This window comes from Gobio gobio, assembly GCF_949357685.1.
Source record: "Gobio gobio genome assembly, chromosome: 17".
In the NCBI taxonomy this organism is placed as follows: domain Eukaryota; kingdom Metazoa; phylum Chordata; class Actinopteri; order Cypriniformes; family Gobionidae; genus Gobio; species Gobio gobio.
This window is the reverse complement of record NC_137110.1, coordinates 28,500,139-28,520,466: the sequence shown is the minus strand read 5'-3', so window position 1 is coordinate 28,520,466 and position 20,328 is coordinate 28,500,139. Positions and strand designations below refer to the sequence as shown.

General features: G+C 38.3%; 1 protein-coding gene and 1 long non-coding RNA gene across 5 annotated transcripts; one reads left to right on the top strand and one right to left on the bottom strand.

Annotated features, from left to right (window-relative positions):
- Positions 1-22: 22 nt before the first annotated feature.
- On the bottom strand, positions 23-17,210 carry trim25 (tripartite motif containing 25). 4 transcript variants are annotated; one of them, XM_079841376.1, is made up of 11 exons: positions 16,303-17,210; positions 5,171-5,266; positions 4,735-4,968; positions 4,393-4,561; positions 4,260-4,286; positions 4,015-4,101; positions 3,848-3,913; positions 3,714-3,773; positions 3,375-3,473; positions 2,439-2,498; positions 23-2,355 (listed from the first exon to the last, which is right to left on the bottom strand). In XM_079841376.1, exons 1-11 carry the CDS (start codon positions 16,894-16,896, stop codon positions 1,817-1,819), a joined length of 2,031 nt encoding a protein of 676 aa, XP_079697502.1. In that variant the 5' UTR covers positions 16,897-17,210; the 3' UTR covers positions 23-1,816. The 4 variants fall into 4 exon arrangements, with proteins under 4 accessions (XP_079697502.1, XP_079697504.1, XP_079697503.1 ...); XM_079841378.1 differs by lacking the exon at positions 3,375-3,473 and having other exon boundaries at positions 16,303-17,204; XM_079841377.1 differs by lacking the exon at positions 4,260-4,286 and having other exon boundaries at positions 16,303-17,204.
- LOC307141311 lies at positions 10,399-13,405 on the top strand. Its single transcript, XR_013818340.1, has 7 exons — positions 10,399-10,601; positions 11,199-11,272; positions 11,529-11,576; positions 11,660-11,743; positions 11,894-12,099; positions 12,267-12,426; positions 12,525-13,405. It is a non-coding gene; the product is annotated as an uncharacterized lncRNA (long non-coding RNA).
- Positions 17,211-20,328: the final 3,118 nt, after the last annotated feature.

The following is a 20,328-nucleotide window of genomic DNA, read 5'->3' as shown; positions in this document are numbered from 1 at the left end:
TTATTTTATTGTTGTTATTATTGGACATTTTATCATTCAGCATTGAAAACAAATTGAGCTGCACAAGTGACCAATCACCATTTTAGAAGCAGGATTAAGCCATTCCATAACTTAATAATCGCAAGTTTGATCAATACAACAGACAATGAAAGAAAAATAATTATAAATCTATATACTATTACATGTATTCTTATACGAGACATGGGTATGTTCATGCATCATTCTGATATTTTTATGTATATATTTTCCCACTTTGAACCCCCCCCCCCCATTATTAAATTACTTTACATGCCATATTAACTACAGTTGTAAATTGCATAAATAAAACAATTCATGCTTCACTACAGAACTTCCTGAGCTATTCCTAAAGAAAAGAAAAATATTTATTTACATAATATTTCCTTACTGCAGGGTGAAATCGTTTTTTTTTTCCTGATAAAATGTGGCCGCATGTCATACTTTAAATGTGCTAGAATTTATGTGAATGGACTGCCTTTACTCATATATGGATGGACTTATCTGAGCTCTCAATATACAGATTATTTGATATTGTTTTTAATGCCCCAAAACAGTTCTGACAGTATACTTTGATCAGGAGGAACAAAGACAACTCTATCTGGAGCTCAGTAGCAATGGACTTTGTCCATGTGACAAAACCAATAAATGTCAGGAGTAATCATGACATGAAGTTAAACACTTCAACCAACTTATAACTAAAATATGCAACTTAATAGATTTCAGAAAACAATAAATGTCACATTTGCAAAACCACATATGTACATTGAATTTACCCCTTTATGGATCAATGACGTTTGAAAAAAAAAAAAAAAAAAGTGGACTATTCACTCTGTTAAGGTTTATTTTTGGAATAATTACAGTTTGATTGCATTAACCTTTAAATATACATTCCATATTTTTGCCTTTAAATAATGTGCAATTGTTTTTAAGTGTTTTAGTTTTTATTGTTATTCTGTTAAGTTAAATTGTGATTGTGATTGAAACTGACTGTACTGCTGTCTTGGCCAGGACACTCCTGTAAATAAAGGTAAAATAAGATAAAATCCATCAATCAATTTTTTGGTCAGCATTAAAAGATATTAATGAACATGTATGGACTACAAAGTATGCTTTATGTAGCCCATACAATCACAACATACTAACATTTTAATTAAAAATATAATTTGACAACCCTGGCTTGATTGTCTGACATGGCCCTTTGAAAGACACCCATATTGTAACCATTTAATAAACCACACCAAATTATTATTTTAAATAGAGGGAAAAATCCCCCATAAATGAAAGTTCTGTCATAATTTAATCATACTTGTGAGTTCTTTTCATTCAACAGAAATTAAGAAATGTGCCTAATTTTTGTCCATCCATTGAAAGTCAAAGCAACCTTCAATGTAAGCTTCAAACATTTCATAAAGACATTGTTAAAGTAATTCATATGAATTGAGCAGTTTAATCCAAGTCTTCTGAAGAGACATGATCACTTTATATGCTGAAAAGATTTAATTTAATCAACCAACATACACACATAGAGCACATCTAATACAGTCAACGGCAGCACAGCCGTGCTTACTTGATGCAAAAGAACAAAACTCAGTTCTCGCGGAAGTTAAAACGTGCTTGCTTTGTGGATTGTGATGTGAGATCAATCCTCACTGGATTCTTTAAGAACTTGAAGCGTAAACATTTTGGTTGTGTGAAATTTCAATGGATGGACAAAATGATTAGAGAAAATAAAAAATATATTCTTCGTGTCCCAAAGATGAACAAAACATAAATTAATAACAATTTATATCAGTTCACCCTATACAGTTTTAGTTAGCTTGCACAGAGACACAGAAGAACCATTTGAGAAGATCCAGAAAGCTGGATAAACAGCCTCAGTGAAAGGGAAGACAAAGGTGTGGAAAGGGTAAGCCCGGTCCTGCACATTATAGAAAGTTGCACTTCCTTGATCGCAGTCCAGCAGGATGCCCACACGGCTTGGGTTGGGATTCGCCAACACTGTCTCGATGCTGTTGTGCCATGCGGAAAGCTTCACGTTAAACCACTCCACACACCAGGATTCTGCATTACGCCCCAGGCGGCTAGCGGGACCCTTGCGGTCGATCCTTCCATATGCAAGGCCCAAACCACAGAAGTTGTTAGTGCTCATTTTGATCTCCCAGTAATGGCGGCCCTGAGAGAAACCCTTTGTGCAGAGCACCTGGGAACAGACAGAAAAGCGAAGGGGAATATCTGAATAGTGAGCAGGGTCATCCGAGACTGTCGCTTTGGTGTTGTTTTCAGACAGGGAAATCCGCTTGTGAGCCGTTCTGACATCAAAATTGAGGATAGTGCCATCTAAGACAGGAGAAACACGCACATAAACGTCAAAAGTGATGAAGATGGACAAGGGGATAAAATAGAAACTATCTTAAACTCACATTTAAGAAGATCACTCCTGTTAACAAAGTTTTGCGCTGCTGGTGAACTAAGAGGTTGAGCTGTAATGAGAGAAAGAAGAAATAAAAACCCTTTCACCAACAACTAAAGAACTGACTCCAAATGGAAATCAAGTGTTTGCTCATTTTATACATGCATTAGTTTAACAAATCTAACCAAACAAGGGTGCATTTCTCAACAGCATTGTTAGCCAATTCTTGCTGTTTCCAACAGAGTTCAATGGTTTGTTGTTTCCTGATACCAGATTTTCAATGTTTCCAACATTTGAAAACAACGTCGCAAACTTACTTTGTTAGAGCTAAAGCTCTCAACCTGTGATAGTGAAGTAGTCCTGAGAAGCCATATTCGTTAACGAGAAATTACGTTGTGACAAAAGCTGCTGACTAAATGAACTGCACATATACATGAGCAAAGTGTACACCAATGACATACTGCATACCGTAATGTGATAAAAAAGGCTCTGTTGTTCATGCAAATGAACTATGTTAATTTGATATTGTTTTCTCAAACTGATTAAAAGCATAAGTTAATTTATTACACCCCCTGTGCTTGACGTCACCAATTTGAGTCCTATATTTCATTACATTTGGTTTAAATGACGGAGGTGTGACCATGTTACTATGGTTTCAGGAAACATTTGTGACTAGCTAGTTAATTTCTCCAATAATGCATTCTTAATAGTGAGTTATGTCTTTGTACGAGAAACGAAGCCCTGGAGAGATTCAATATTTTCAAAATGGTTGCTTTAAAAATAATAAATAAATCAAATAATGGTCTGATATATTTTGATTGATTGATTGATTGCTTCTAGAGTAGAATCTGCAGTCTATTCTGGAATTACAATGAGGAGCACAGACCCCTTACAAAAAAGAATAGATTTAGGAGGGCATAATTGAACAAGAACTTTTCCTACATACATATGTCAAGTATGTCTACAGTTTTAGGTGTGAGGTCAATCAAGTTCTCCATGCTTTTGGACAAAAGAGGGCTTATTCCTTTAGGGGGATTCCTGGATCCTGGCAAAGAAGATATATGTAATGTTAGAATCATTTCTAAGAAATATAAATTTGATCCACATTCCTTTTCAGAAATAATGTGAAAACATATCTCTGTGAACCATAAGTTGCTAACCAAGGCCCCTCCTTTTCCAGTCCAATCACAAGGTGTGAATATATTCTACACACATAAAGCTAATCAGACAAACAGTAATAGACAGTTGTAAAATAATGAACATATGGAGTATGGTCAGAGCTTACTGTTTGACTTCTGGTCTTTGCGTTCTTTGTGCTCTTTCAGCTCTTTATTAGGATTCTTGTCTATTAGGAAAAAGGAACAATGAGAGAAAGGTGTACATTATACGTATTATATATATTATATGCACTTGACTTACTTTTCTGTTTAGCTCCTAGAGCCTTGGTTTTGGGAGCACGGGCTGGACTGGGAGACCTCATACGTGCTGAAATACAGCGGGAGAATAATGAAAGAATAGTGATGGATGGATTTAGGTAGTCAATCAGAAACAACAGCCCATTCACCTGCAAAAGATATACAACTTACACATCTGAACATACTCTCTTGGATTTGGTAGGAGTGCAGGAATCTCACAAGGGATTCCTTGGAATGGGATTCCTGGGAATTGGTTTCCTAGAGGATTAGAGGACTAGTTCACCTCTTTTGTCAGCAGCTTTATTAAGGATTACCTCAACAACATACAATCAGGCAACATAATAATTTGTATACACGTTTTTATATGATTAGTATGTCCCAGATTTTAACACCAAATCATCAAAAGACAATCTCACCTGCACCAAGAACAGATATTTCAAACTCTGTAAAAACATATGTAGGTCACAACTCTTAGCATGCGCTATGACTATGGTGTTGCTGTATACTGAACTTAGTGCACATTTTATAGAAGCTCCCGCACTAACACACCTGGTTTAAGTACAGAGATTCTGTTCTCTGCTGGCTTCTCCATTAATTTGGTGATCCATTCCTTCAGTGCAACTGCAGAGGAATGGTAAGCTATCACCTCTTTACTTTCCACAGACATGCGAGGGTTATAGGGCTCAAAATTTACCACTGAGGGCAAATCCACAGAGGCCTGTGACAGAGAATGGGAAAGTCAAGAATCCAAATATACATCAAACAACATCCAGGTTAGGTATACCCCCCCCCCCATCCCATCCCATCCCATCACATATATAATATAGTGTATATCTAAGGTTCAAGTAAGAGTTATAAAGCAGAAAAGTGTTAAATCATACTCTGGATCACCTTTAAGAATGCAAGTGATTGTGACTGGTCCAGCAGACTGTTGATCTCAGATTTGGACCTATTCATCTTCTCAACGTTCTCATTAAATTTTTTCATCAAGGAGACCAGTTTGATCTGACCTTTCTCTTGTTCCTTATCAATAGCAAACATGGCCTCTTTCTCATCACGGTCGATCGCTTCTCTGATCTGCCTGTATTCTGCCTCAAGAATACGTTTGCGGGTTGTAGCTAAGTCCTGGGAAAGCAACACCAAAGAAAATGTAAGCCCAAAGTCTAAAACGCCATCTTATGGAGCTCCTGACATTTGAGATGCATGGATGGAGTGTAATGCATGATGGTAGGTAAAGAGACATGCACATCTTGAATCCTATCATCTTACATCAGAATCAGTCTGTCTGATTCTGCTAATACCCAAAGAAAAATGAACATTTACTAACTTTTAATTTGGTTTGTTGCTCCTTCATCTGTGTGATAACCTGCTGATTTTTGTCAGTTTTGACATCAAGGATGTTGAGCTTGTCAGTCAGGTCAGTCTAAAAGAGTTTCAAGAATAACAGGACACAAAGTGTTTTAGAGAATCCTTTCATTGCTGTATGATTCAGACCACACAATCCAATGTTTACATGTCAAATAAACAACCCTTCAAAAGAAAAAAAGTAAATATTACATTATTGGACACTATGCTTGGGCTATAATTAGAAAAAAGAGGAAATAAAAAGCTTTCAGCAACAACTAAACTTTAAGAATTGACTCCAAAAGTTTATGAAAGGTTTGCTCACATTATTCTTGCATTAGTGTAACAAATCCAACCAATCAGGAGTGCATTTCCCAACAGCAATGTTATCAAAATATGATTGCAATTTTCCCTGATACCATAGTTCCATGATTTTCCATTTCATGTGATAGTGAAATAGTCCTGAGAAACCATGTTCGTTACAGAGAAATTACGTTGTGAAAAAAGCTGCAGACTAAATGAACTACATATACAGGAGTAAAGTGTACGCCATTTTCATATTGCATAACATTCATTTGTTCATGCAAATTAACTATTTTAATTTGAGATTAATAGCTTTCTTGAACTGATTAATTAGCAGAAGTTATTACACCACCTGCGTTTGACGTCACAAAACATGTGACTAGATCATACATGGGCAATATACGGCCCGGGGGCAGGATCCGGCCCGCATAGTGCTTCAATCCGGCCCCCGCGATGCGCTCGATGTGCTGGCAATTTGGATGAAAGTTGAATTTTTGTATTCAGGATTACAAATGAAATGTTTAAGCTTTTGATCGTTATGGTCGCATATATGGGATTTTTACTTCTGTGCCCCTGAGAGTACGGTCCCACATGGTATTTAGGATGTTCAGTGACGTCGCATGACTGCCGGATTCAAACTGTGCTGTTGCGCGTTGGTTGGCGCTGAGCCAGAGACGGACGAGCTCAGCCTCAGCCTCAGCGCTGTCATATATCACAACTATGCAGTTTTTGTTCAACCTCATAATGTTTATTTTAGGTTTCAGACATTTCAATACACATAAGCACGAGTAAAACAATACATTTGGAGTTTGTAAAATACACACTGATGGCTGTGGAAGCAGCAATAACAATCTATTCAAATATAATTTTTCCGAAGTGATATTATACCAGACAAACATAGTAGAAGTAACTATTAAGTTTACTCTATTCTTGTCACAGTTGACCGGCCACTTTCTTGCACGTATTTCGGGAGAAACTGTTGACCCTGATTCTCTGGGAATAAAAGCGATGCATCTGTAATACAGTGTTATTGTGGGTGCGGTGTCGCGTGACAAATATGACGCATCGCCATGGAAACATTAAGGGGGAACAATCTAAAATAGGAACCGCCTTGAAAAAACTCACTGGGGAGTCAGTTAGAATATTAAAATTAAGCGTGAAACAAGGGTTAATATATGCATAATAAATGACGCTGGCTTATCTTTTTATTAAGCTAGTTATCAGTGTGTATTGATCATTGATGGTATAACGTTAAGCCCCCTTAACAATTTCATGTGCCCCATTTCATACTGCATTTCATACTGCATGCATGTCCTGTAGATGGTGATGATGATACAGCTAAATCAAATTTAAATTCTGTGAGACGCATTGGACTATTCCATGTTGTTCTTTATCTTTCAAGCAAACATACGTGTGATGAAGTTGATCTGCACTTAAATTGTTCTATTTTATAAAAGATTTAAACAACATATGTTAAAAAAGAAATTACAAAAAAATCAATAATAACAAGTGAAATAAGCTGAATATGTTTTTCATTTAGTGATGAAGGTATCCCCAATTCAATTTTATAATTCCAAGCCAGATTGCCTGAAGTCTGTATGTTAATGTAACCTGCACACAGACATTTGCAGTTTTGTTAATAGTTTTCGATATTGAATAGCTACAGCTGGCATGAATGACAGTTGAACAATATGCAGGGTAGTGTAGTAAATTAATCCTTGAAAGTAAATCCAGTTATTGTAACCTTAGAGTAGCCTATGTCAGACAGGCCGCACAAATATATATATATTAGGCCTTGAAATAGGCTGGCAAAAGTCAAAGTAACTGTAGCCTTATACATATCTGCATTTAATTAAGCATATAATTAAGTACTGCATTTAATTAAGTACGATTTAATCATGTAACTATGTTTAATTGCAATTGTCCAAAGTGTGGCCCTCCGTTTACTTTGTCAAAGTAACTGTGGCCCTCAGACTAAAACTGTTGCCCACCCCTGGACTAGATGGTTAATTACAGATTATTTATAGATATATATTTATAGATGACTTATTATAGATTATTAGATGTTATTTTCAAAATGTTGTCCGCATATTACAATAGTTTGCCGCCCAGTGATAGGACTGCGTGACAACCGCACCATCTGAGTATCACCTGCGGTGATCGCCAAAACACTTTTTTTTGGTATGTGAATGCTGTTTTACGTGAATATTATGACACGAGTAACGCACAAACATTTATTTACAAAATAAATAGGTTCGCAATTAAATGTTACATCGCAGCCATGGAAACATATGGATTCATAACGAAAGAGAGAGCTTGTGAGGTGAGCCAAATTAAAGCTTTGCCTACGTTTTGCGATCTGGTCACCCGATTTTCCACAAATTTAACAATAGGCTTACTCTAATTTTATTCTACTGGACATGGATCTTCATTTACGTCTCTCACAGGGGATTAAACGTTTGCTTTTTCTGCGCTACACCAACACCTTTTACAAGGCTACAACTATCAGTTTTGGAACATCAGGAGAAAACATTAAGATATTAGAAAAACGATGCTCTCTTTCCTGCTCGTGTATCTCTTTCCGCGCAAAGCGGCATATGAGCGCATCTGTGGGGAAATATAAATTCAATATATTAACTAATATTTAACTTTCTTATATATTTTATATTACCATTATTTACTGATATTTATTTAAATGTTTTACAGGCTGTAGTATTGTTTCAGTGACAGAACATATATACGGTGCTCCATATAGATACACTAAAAAAAGGTTCTATATGGCACCAAAAATGGTTCTTCGTCGTAATCATAAAGGAACCACTTTTGGTGCTATATAGCTCCATATCTTAACTTGTTCTGTATATGGTAGCGGTGCTATATAGTAGGGCTGCAACGACGCGTCGACGTCGTCGATGACGTCGACTACGAAAATACGTCGACGTGCGTGAAATGCGTCGACGCGTCGGCGGCACATTATTTACGTTCTAGAATGGAACAGAAGATCTAGAATAATGGCAGCTTCTGCCCCCGGGCATAGTGAAAATTATCATTTATCATATAAAGCCAGACCGCGACATTCAAAAGTGTGGGAGTAGCCGAATAAAACTGTGCTTTGTTCGCTCTGTAATGCCGGTTTCACACTGCGCGCGGTGGCAGAGCAGGAGATGTGTGTGTGGAGAGCGGGAGCTTTCACACTGCCAATCAGTGTTGCCAAGTCCGCTTTTTTTCCCGCGGAATTGGGCTACTTCTACACTGTTGCCGCGGGCTGTGTCTCATGTCCGCGGGTTGAAGCAAAAACACACACATATTTAACCCACCGAACGCGATGTTTACCAGATAACCTCCCCGAAACGCGATTGGGCTTGTTTTGGGCTAGTTTTGAGTAACGAATGGGTGGGTTTTGTTGTGTAAACCTGGCAACCCTGCTGCCAGTGTTCTCTCGCGCAGCTGAACCGTGGCGCGTGTATTGCAACATACGGTCACATTTTCCGGTGTTCTTCTCCGACCCCAGTACGTCTCGTGCTTTTATTTATTATGGGCTGCATTTATCTCCTGTTAATGCGACCCGGTTCCCCTCTGTCCCAAACACATATGCATAATAACATGCTGTGTATAGGTAGTTTGCATGATTAAAGTAACATTAAAGTTAAGATATGCCTCTAGCTTTAATCATTTAAATGTGTATTTGAAGTTTGGGCAAAAACTTCTGGCAGCTTTAGTCGTTGTTTATGCACATGTATCTTCAAAATAGACGACTAGTTATACATTACAACTATGCTGAAAGCTCCTGTATGTGAACCTTTTGCAGATAAATACACCCAGATAGCAAAAAATATCGGCACGGCTTCTTTTTGCCGCCGGCCCTAAGCTGTCGGCTATAGGTGCGTCCCGCTGGCGGTGATGAAACGTTTGCCGCCGAATACGTCACTCCCATTTCTTGCGAGATGCCGCGGCCGACTAGCCGGCGGGCCGCCGGCTTCATTTTCTCTGGCGGTTGCCTCCGCCTAATGGACCGCGGCCGGCTGGCGGCAAGCCGCTGTGAAATACAAGGATTTCTACTCTCAAATTCGACCAGCCACGTTGGCTATGTTTGGCTTGTTGGGAAATAGAGTGGAACTGACAGCATTTTAACTAGTTCTCACATTTGAAGCGATTATAAAATCATAATAGCCTATATGTGAATTATATCAAATATTAGTTTTTTTTGCTCCAAAGCCATTAGGGTTTATAACAGATTCTTGACTCTTGATTCCATGATAAGGTTAGGTTTAGGAAATTACATTTAAATTTTCACTTGATTATTTGCATGTCGAGTGTGTTTAAACAGTGTTGGTCAATTTGACCCATAATGGATGTAGGCTAATACTTTTTTTTTTTTTAGCATAATAGGAGGGTTAAGAAAGTTTGAAAGTTCATTTTAGGATAACACTTATTTTTGTATTGGCCTTTTTTCTATTTCTTTTTGGACTGACTTTAAAATAGACATGACAAAAAATTAGAACTAACTTCATGACATTTTACTTTGTTTTCAAAACCCATATTTTTCTGAAAAACAAAAATATATTATTAATTATTTAGGAAAAATTCTACATTCATAAGACAAGAATAACTCAAAAGAAGCCCTCTAATATTACCTCTTATAAAGCTGATTTTTACAATATTTGAAACCCTCTCAAACATGAGGTCGCAAAACAAAAAGCTTACAAAAACAGAAACCTGAAAGCTTTTCAATTTCATGTGACTGCCTTAATATTATAAAGTATTTTCTATCTCAGAATTCTTATTTTTATTATTTATTTTATATACAGTGTTACATTTGTTGTTATTCTTTGTTCTACATATTCGGAACTGTACCACAATGCTTTATTATTTTTATTTTTCTCTCATTGTACTTTTTGTATTGTACTTGTCTATACATGTACTAATTTAAATAAAAATAAAATAAAAAAAAACAGAGAAGTACCTCCACCGGCCGAGAGGGGCAGTATACTTAAAAAAGACGGAAGACAAACCGGTAAAACATACAGATTTACCAACAGCGGCCGCTCATCACATGGTTTTAGTATTTGAAGAGAGGAGATCAGAAAATATCCTCGACTACGAGCGTTTAAGTAAGTACATGTTTCCTTTTTGTGTCACACAATATTATGTTCATTTTTGATGTATAGCTATACCGGTAGGTTGTTTTAATTAGTTTGTTCAGACACGCACGCTGATATAGTGCACAATACACAGTGTTAGCTAACACGTGCTGTTTCGCCTTTTTTACACACTGAGTTCAAGCATGTTCTACATGTTAAAATGTATCTAGCTACTGTAGGTAAGTTAGCCAAAGCTTTACATCTAGAAAGACTTAAGTTTAACTTTTGGTGTTTTCTAACAAAACAGAATGATGTATATAGGTTATTTAAATTATTTTGTTAGTCCGAACAAGCATGCTGCTAACGTTAGGTCAGTTTTAGCAAGTGTTAGCTAACATGTGCTGTGTTGCTACTGTTCTTCTAGCATTTAAGGTCATTTATGAGTTATTTCTCTGAACTGCTGTACTTATTATGTTTGAGGACAATGCAGTTTACTTGAATCACTACACTGAATGAATACATTTTACTGTTCCACATTTGGCTGACCAGTTTTTCCCCCCACAGCATAGCTACTGTATATTCTGTATTTAACGTTAACAATGCGGTTTTGTTCACATTTTCTTGCAGATACCTTGACCAGAGCACAATCGGTTATCTTCATCCAAGAGACCTATTGTTGGACAATCGTTTCGGCTTTCAAGGTAAATAAATTGTTAGTCACAATGTCTAGTTACTGGGCTATAAGGAGAAGAATATTGAAAGGAGTTGAGATGGACAAACAGGAAATTGCAGATGTTGGAAACTTTAACAGTATGGAAAATTGTGCCTGTAGTTGTTGTTATATATATATATATATATATATATATATATATATATATATATATATATATATATATATATATATATATATATATATATATATATATATATAATTAAAATAAAATATTTTTTATGTAGATTTCCAGAATGAGAACCAAGCCCTGAGGGAAAGCAATGCACGAGCAGGTGAGAACATGCACTCTTTCTTAAATTTTACTTTTTTGACTGTGATGTAGGTCCAAAATTACCAAATGCCTTTCATTTTGTAGCTTCGGATGACAGCGGCTCACTTCATGAGCAGGTGAAGCAAGTTGGGACAATGTTGACGACGTTTGCTCGTACTGGGCAATCAGGTACAACTTGCAAACAACACCTGTGGTTGTTGGTTTAATTCCCACTGGGGCCACCTGTACATGTAGTAGACCTAGTTGTAAATGTCATAGTTTAGTAGTTGAGGGACCAGGACTGACTGCTTTATTCTTTTATTCTGTGAACCCCTGTAGGTGCAGATCAGACCCTAATGCTGCGACGTCTTGGAGAGTTTGGCGATGTTGTGCATAGCATGGACAACAAAATGGACACTATGCTGCAACATTTCAGTGCCAATGTGTCTTTTGGAGAGTTATCCCTGCCAGGGGGTCTGTTACTCCCCCTAGACAACCCATTTGGCGTTGCTTGACAACAGTTTGAGGCAGGATAAAGAGCTCCAGTAAGTGTGCTGATTTTGTTTATAATGCTGTAGGGTAATCTAAAAAGTAAAATTTAAGATTGTACACTGCATATTCTACAGTCTGAATCACAGCCTGTCACATTTTTATATTTATGTATGAGAAGCTTCAGAGATATGTAATTTGTAACACTTTTTTGTATTTTCAGCTTCGGTTTTTGGCAATCAAATGTGGGAGGGACCTAAAGACAACCGTGTGGCGAATGCTTTAGAGTATCTTCTCTAATCACCTTTCCATTAATACAACCTGGACGGGTGTAGGGGATAAAGCATGTTTTAGAGACATGTTCCTGAAGACCATTGTTCAAAGTAATATATATATAAATATATAAATTTGTTATATATTTAAGTAGATGTGTGTGGCCTTATGACATTCACATGGAATGACAGATCTGTATTTTCTACAGGAGCCATCCGGAAGAACCCGGCAACCCAGGATGCCACTGATGAGGCGGTCCAGGTTAGCGCTATGCGTTACCTGAAAGGAGCATCTGATCGTGAAGGTGGAAAAAGACGCCGCACAGCTGAGAGGGACCCACAGCCGACCTCTTACACCTAGGCTGACTACTGACACCTGGAACCCTTTCTTTATCCTGCAGTCAGTAACATCAAGACCCCTAAAGAAGCCAGAAGTTTCAGGCTACACTCACCCAATCCACACTGTTCACTGTGGAAATTACTTTTTTTTTATTCCCTGTGACCCTGCCTTGAAGGCAGCTCCTTGGATAGATATGGGATGGCGAGGTTGTTTGTCCTTTATATAGGCGCACAAGAAATCACTGAAGATAAGCCAATTTGCGCTGCCTCATTCTGGAGGTCGGGGAAAACCGGAGAACCCATAGTCAGGCTTGTTATAATGTTCTGTTCTACTACTGTTCTATTCTTCTCCAGAGCTTTACTCTAAATTATTACCATTTATGCTATTGTTAGAAATGGCTTGTTAAATGTGATGTTATACCTCGATTTATTTGGTATCCTGCACATTCTTTGGTACCAAATATCCTCATTATTTGATATAATATTTAATGGTAATTCTTTTCATCCCAGAGCTGACCTATTTGTTATTAACAAATATTGTAAGTGTTATAATTTGCTTGTAAGGCTGTTTTTTTTTTTTTTAAACCAAAATTTAATTGGAAACATGCAGGTTCTTTAGTAAAAATGTTTTTTGTTATTTATAGGCCTATTTAAGCTTATTTATTGTCTGTTATATTTAATTTATATTATCTTGTATCATTGATAGTTAATGTACTTTGAAATGTGGAATAAAAATGCCAAATGGGAATTTATCTGGTTTGTTCAATTATTATCCATCATAAACTGCATGTTACAAATATATGAATAATAAATAAATATATATATTATTTATTACACAATAAGCGGAGGCAGATCGTTCGAAAAAAGCGTTTGCCTCCGCCGGGCCGCCTTCTGGTATAAAGGCGGCGGAACGGCGGTTTGCCTGCGGGCCGGCGGCGGTACGAAGGCGGTAGGAAGCCGGCTGCCGCTTTTAAAAAGCGGCTGCCGCCGGCGGTGCGCCGTCAAACGTGTTTGCGATTACGCAATTCTGACGCTTCTACAGCCGCCGGATCACCGCCGGTGGTCCGCCGACTCATTGCTATCTGGGCAAGTGCATTTTCGTTTACTTTTGACACAAATCAATAAGTAAATAATACTCAACTACTATAGTAAACAACTTTTCCTTATTAGGCCCGCTCTGTATACCTTTTATGATGAATAGTATCATTATATATTATGTTTAAAAAGCTTCTTGTGTTCATATATTTCATTATAAAATGGCATACTATGTTCACTACCCTTCCTGAAATACAATTAATATTGTCATCATTCATTGATTTCATGTTAAAATAATATACAAATTCACTACCCTCTTTGAAATACAATAATCAGTAAAAAAGAATAATAAGATTAATCTGGAAAAATAATCGTTAGATTAGTCGACTAATCGAAAAAATAATCGTTAGATTAGTCGACAGAAAAAATAATCGTTAGTTGCAGCTCTACTATATAACACCATAGTTAGCGGTGCTATATAGCACCTTAGTCAAAGAACAGCTGAAGAACCACTGAAGCACCAAAATTGGTGCTATATAGCACTTAAAAAGGTTCCCCTATGATTGCGAGCCAAGAACCATTTTGGTACCATATAGAACCTTTTTTTAGAGTGTATATATATACAAAAATGGTATATATACAAGCCTACATTTTGAAAATAAAAAAATATCTTAAAATTAATCTTAAACTTTCTCAAATTTCTTTCAAATTTTCATTCAGTGTCAGCAATTTAATCAAACATTTAATCAAATTTAAAATCTATTTAATCAAATGTAACTGCTTATTTGCTGAAATCATTCAACTGCTGTTACATGTATAGCCTAAAGCACGATTTAAATATTTTCACGTTTTGATCTATGACATAAAACACATTAGTTAAAACCTGCTTGTGATTTTTTAAAACTTTATTGTGTCTTAAAAACGATGGTTGCTAACAAGTTGCTAAAAGGGACTACATTCTTTGGCGGGGACTTTAGACGTCATCGTGACAAACAGGCAATCTCTCACTAGCCCGCGTTTCAGCCTAAAAACTAAAAATCGAGCTATTCGCGCTAAGTTGGATGCTTGAACATTTGGAGTTTACTCTCTTCACATGTTTGTCTCGTTGAGAAATGGCTGACATGGGCTGTGTTTACACGTCTTTTTGTGTTAAAATCTACTGTTAATGTGTGACAACTTAGTTTTAAGACTTTTTCAGTCGATAATGTAGTTGTTTAAAGCTCAAATCTCTGGTTTATTTATAAGAAGAGTGCCTATTTAAACATTTTATCTGGTGTTATCGGAGTTGTGAGCTCCAGTGAGTCAGCGGCGGTCAGCGCTTGTTTAGCCGGCGAGAGTTGACTTTCCTCGGCTAGTCCTTCTGCCGTCTGCCGCTGGCTCTGATGTCTCTGTGGCGTCTCCAGCTATAATTAGTCTTGTGGAGATTTAACGGCCCATATTTGCTCTCATGGATCTATAATTTGTTCCCTGGCAAATCGTTTAGGCTGAGTGCAAAGATAAGTTTCATTACTTGTTTATTTTTAGGCTATAACTGTACGTTACCGTTGTAAGTTAGCCGACTAGCACTGACTTTGGATGTTTGACTGAATTGTTTGCTTTATTTCATGTGTAGCTTATTATACGTTTTGTATTATTGATCATACATAAACTTGTATTTAACAAAAAGAGACTGGGTTGTGTTTCATGTCATTTAATGTTATCACAGTGATAATCATATTGTCTGAAAAAACATTAACAAAAGATAAATCTCAGAGAGGCACTCATAAACAAAATTAGTTTCTAACATTTTTGGAAAAAACGAATGGGCAATATTTCTCATGAAAAAGTGGATAAGTGTTCATACACAGCGCAGATCATAATGAGCGAGCCTGTTTTTTAAATAAAGTTTGAGGAAGCTTGATGATGACGTTGATCCATGGTGTGCTGTAGTCCGTTTATAGCCTACCGTTAGCATTTTATATCTGACGGCTTTATTTGGGCTTCAAAATGTATACATTTTGGATTAACTTGTAAAGATTATCTTGGTATACAAAACGTGTAAGGGTCATAACTCTTTGTTGAACACATATCTTATTTTTTGCGATTTTCCAAAAGTCTATGGGGAAAATGAATGGCTTTTTGATCGAGGGAACCCATGCGCCGCTAACTTCCGGGTTGGCCTACAAAGTGACGTCATTACTTCGGCACTCTATTGCTTTGTATTAGGATCAGTTTATTTCAGTATTTTCTAAGATTAAAAAAAAAACGTTTTTTGTTTGGTCATAAACAGGAAAATAGCAGAATCAATTATTATACGAATTATGGAAACTCAATTATGGAGATTCTACTGTGCAGCTCTAAAAGCTCAAATTTAGCTAGTATTAGCCTACTTGGGGTGAGCCATTTAAAAGAAGAATAGTAGCTTAACTCTCTGTTATAATTTTTGTTTTTCTCCTGATCAAAACAAAAGCCTGTTTTTATATCCAAAAAAGGGTGGGGACCAATTCGAGGACTGCCAAAAGCACTAATATTAGGGTACTTGAATAGATTGCGTTGTAAAGTCCCTTTTCATGTTTATCTATCATATTTTTTCACATCCGTTAATACACAAATACGTTTAGAGAGAGGCCCAACCTTTTGTTTAAAGCGCCGCTCATCTGCGGTGATGAACTCGCAGCCTTTATGCACGCACTGCAGACAGTTGCTGCAGATGCAGCTCTGGTGCTGAATGCAGTAGAACTCCATCAGTTTGCCATGATCGGAACATAGACGCTCCATTAGATCTGGCAGGGGGTCAGACAGCTGATGTGCCCGGAAAACGGCATTCTCCCGGTGAGGCCTGACATGATCCTCACAATAGGACGCCATACAAGTCAGACAAGTTTTGACCGCTTTGGCTTCCATGCAGCTGTCACATTTGATTGCATCTGGATCTTTCTTTTTCACCTCAAATGGTTCCCTAACGGGTTCAGGGACACCCGCTTTTATTCTATAGGCATCCAGCACCGCGCTGAGGACAGTGTTCTTCTTGAGTTCTGGTTTACTGCTGAAAGCCATTCGGCATTGAGGGCAGGACAGCGATGATATCTTGTCGTTCCATGTCGCTTCGAGACAGTTGGCGCAGAAACTGTGTCCACAGATTAAGCTCACCGGGTTCTCGAAAAGACATAAACAAATGCTGCATGTCAACTCGTCCTCGAGACCCAGGAGAGACATATTTTCCGCCATTGTGAGACGAGGGATCAGGGATCACTGACGACACACAACTACCTTAGCGGAAATGAAAGTAAACCGCGCGGCGGAGAAATGAAACTTATGTGCCGTTTGAATGTCCACAGATTAACCCGAACCACCAGGGGGCCCCCTTACTCTAAATAATTAGCCGGTTAAACGGCTGTGTTTTAGTTTCGTTGTTGATTTTTGCTTCCAACGATTATGAAAACATGATGCTGCTTTTCGTTCCTTTCATTTAAAGGTTCATGAAACCCCCTGTTTCAGCAGCCGTCAGTTCTCACCACAGTTTTGAAAAATGCTATAAAAGTGGGCGTGCGCGGGGAGTGTCCAGGGAGTGAATTTTGTTTGCTGTACACTTTGTCACATATCCGCTTTTAGACATTGTTCTGTTTTTTGTTATAAGTCCGAGATGACAAGGAGGCTGCTTCACGCAATGCAAAGTCAATGGAGAGCGTTCGATTGTTTTCCCCCCGGTGGGCGTGGTCTTCAGATTATGACGCGTGTCGCTCTGTCTCTATTCCAGTTGGGAAAAAAAAAAAAAAAACATTATTATTTTTTTAAAATTAAAAGTATTTCTATATTGTATCCACTCTTTTACTTATACTTTTGTATTATTGATCATACATAAACTTGCATTTAACAAAAAGAGACTGGGTTGTGTTTCATGTCATTTAATGTTATCACAGTGATAATCATATTGTCTGAAAAAACATTAACAAAAGATAAAAAATCTCAGAGAGGCACACATAAACAAAATTAGTTTCTAACATTTTTGGAAAAAACGAATGGGCAATATTTCTCACGAAAAAGTGTATAAGTGTTCATACACAGCGCAGATCATAATGAGCGAGCCTGTTTTTTAAATAAAGTTTGAGGAAGCTTGATGATGACGTTGATCCATGGTGTGCTGTAGTCCATTTATAGCCTACCGTTAACATTTTATATCTGACAGCTTTATTTAGGCTTCAAAATGTATACATTTTGGATTAATTTGTAAAGATTATCTTGACAGACAAAACGTGTAAGGGTCATAACTCTTTGTTGAACACAGATCTTATTTTTTGCGATTTTCCAAAAGTCTATGGGGAAAATGCATGGCTTTTCGATCGAGGGAACCCATGCGCCGCTAACTTCCGGGTAGGCCTACAAAGTGACGTCATAACTTCGGCACTCTATTCCAGTTGAAAAAAAAAAAGTTTTTTTTTTTTTTAATTAAAAGTATTTCTATATTGTATCCACTCAATAGTGTACAATAATAGCCACATAAACGTAACGTAATACATAATAATAATAAACATAGCGGGATATTAGGCTCATTTGAGATGAGCAAAATCTGCAGAACCGATCACCGGTGATCACCGCGAGATGCATGCCGGTTAGAAATGTGTCCGAACGTGGTCCGACTTGCTCTGATGTCATGCTGACGTGTGTCAAAAATCTCTCGCGATGGCAAGGCGGACGTGTCGGATTCTGCAGTCGAGCGCCACTAGGCTTGTTTGAGATGAGCAAAATCTGCGCAGAACCGATCACCGGTGATCCGCGCGAGATGCATGCCGGTTAGAAATGTGTCCGAGGGCGGTCCGCCTTGCTCTGATGCCATGCTGACGTATGTCAAAAAACTCTCGCGAGCGAAAGGCGGATGTGTCGGATTCTGCAGTGGAGCGCAGTTGCTCTCCACCGACTGCGCTGATCAAAAGCATGATGGGAAACGACTTGCTGACGACACAGCTTAATGCTTATTGGTTTAAACAACCGTGAAGTATGGTTCTTTTTTAAAATGCTTGATTTTAAAACTCTGAAAACATGTTTTTATGTGTGAATATTCCCAAACTCTCTAACAAAGGCGATCTCTCTGTGGGTTATGGGATTGTTGTCATATTTATAAAAAATATATATATAAAAACATGTATGTAGGCCTAATTAAAGTAAAAATTATTGATAAACACATCTTTCGAATGGAAATAAATAACAAAAACTTTGGGTGTCTTATTCATAATATTTATTTTCATATAAAAGTAACAGAACTTAAATTACATCCAGTTTATCAGCAACAAAGCGCACAAGTGTGAATCCCGCGATATCCGCCTTTGATCTCGCAGATGTCTGATCCACTACGAGAAGAGAGAACTGTCCGTCTTGCCTGCACTTTTTTCACTCCTCCCCTCGCTGCAGCCGCCTAGTCTCGGCTGAATTTCAGGCGAGGCGAGGCGCATCTCAAACAAGCCTATTATCACAGAATAGGCTTGTTTGAGATGCGCCGCGCCTCGCCTGAAATTCAGCCGAGACTAGGCGGTTGCAGTGAGGGGAGGAGTGAAAAAGTTACTCTGTTACTTTTATATGAAAATAAATATTATGAACAAGACACCCAAAGTTTTTGTTATTTATTTCCATTCGAAAGACGTGTTTATCAATATTTTTTACTTTAATTACATACATGTTTTTATATTTTTATATTTTATATTTTTATAAATATTACAACAATCACATAACCCACAGAGAGATCGCACTGTCCGAGAGTTTGGGAATATTCACACATAAAAACATGATATCAGAGTTCCCTTTCGTTCAGTCACTATGACGTACGTTAGTGACTAACGAATGGGGGTTTCGCTTAGAAGCCAATCATCTCCGAGAATTCAACAGCGCCCAATGGCAGTGCCAATGCCATGGGCATGCGGAATTTGCATGCGTAACTCCGCCCCACCTCGTGGGTATATAAGGAAGTACGCTGGCAACATCGCATTATGTTTCTGCTTTGGAGCCAAGAGTATCTCTTCACTCCTTCAAGCCTGATCTGAGTCTTCGACAAGCTTTCGAGACGAGCAGCTTTCCAGAGACGTTGGTGTTACGGCGCGTTCCAGTGATCATCATACTGCCTGCCTGCTGATCTGCGCAGTGGTCCGATAGACGGCTGGTGTGTGGTCCCTGGGCGCTTCGGCGTTCTCTGCGAAGCTTCCTCTCATAAAAGAGCTTACACGTGACGCGTCCTTTTCAGGATGTCTCGTCCGTGTACTTCTGGGTGTGGCCGGTCGTTATCTTCTTCTGATGGGTACAAACACTGTCTGGTATGTTTGGGCTTTCAGCATGCCCAGGCAGCATTTGTGGATGAGTCATGTTCCCACTGCGGGAACATGACCATCGCGGTGTTGCGGTCAAGACTCCATGACCTTCGTAATGAAGTGAGAGTCCCCTCTACCACAACCCGATCTACTGAGTCCCAGAGGCCCAGTACTTCGGCTGGTGGTCAGGGTGACCTGACGGTTACGGTGTGGAACAAAGCCCCGACGCTCATGCCTCGGGCCACACCCCCGTCTTGCACACTGCAACCCGCGAGTGTCCAGACGCAGATCGCGGGGCCGGCTCCTGCCCCCCCGCGCATCTCGTTTGGCGCTCCGGAGGAAGATGCGATGTCGGTCACCGCATCAC

Bases quoted from the DNA above. Each gene is read 5' to 3' on its own strand.
- trim25 (XM_079841376.1), bottom strand. From the start codon at position 16,896: ATGGCGGAAAATATGTCTCTCCTGGGTCTCGAGGACGAGTTGACATGC. The intron at 4,102-4,259 runs GTGAGATTGTCT...CTAATCCTCTAG, and splicing joins AATATCTGTTCTTGGTGCAG to GAAACCAATTCCCAGGAATC. The intron at 3,914-4,014 runs GTAAGTTGTATA...GCTGTATTTCAG, and splicing joins AAGAGAGTATGTTCAGATGT to CACGTATGAGGTCTCCCAGT.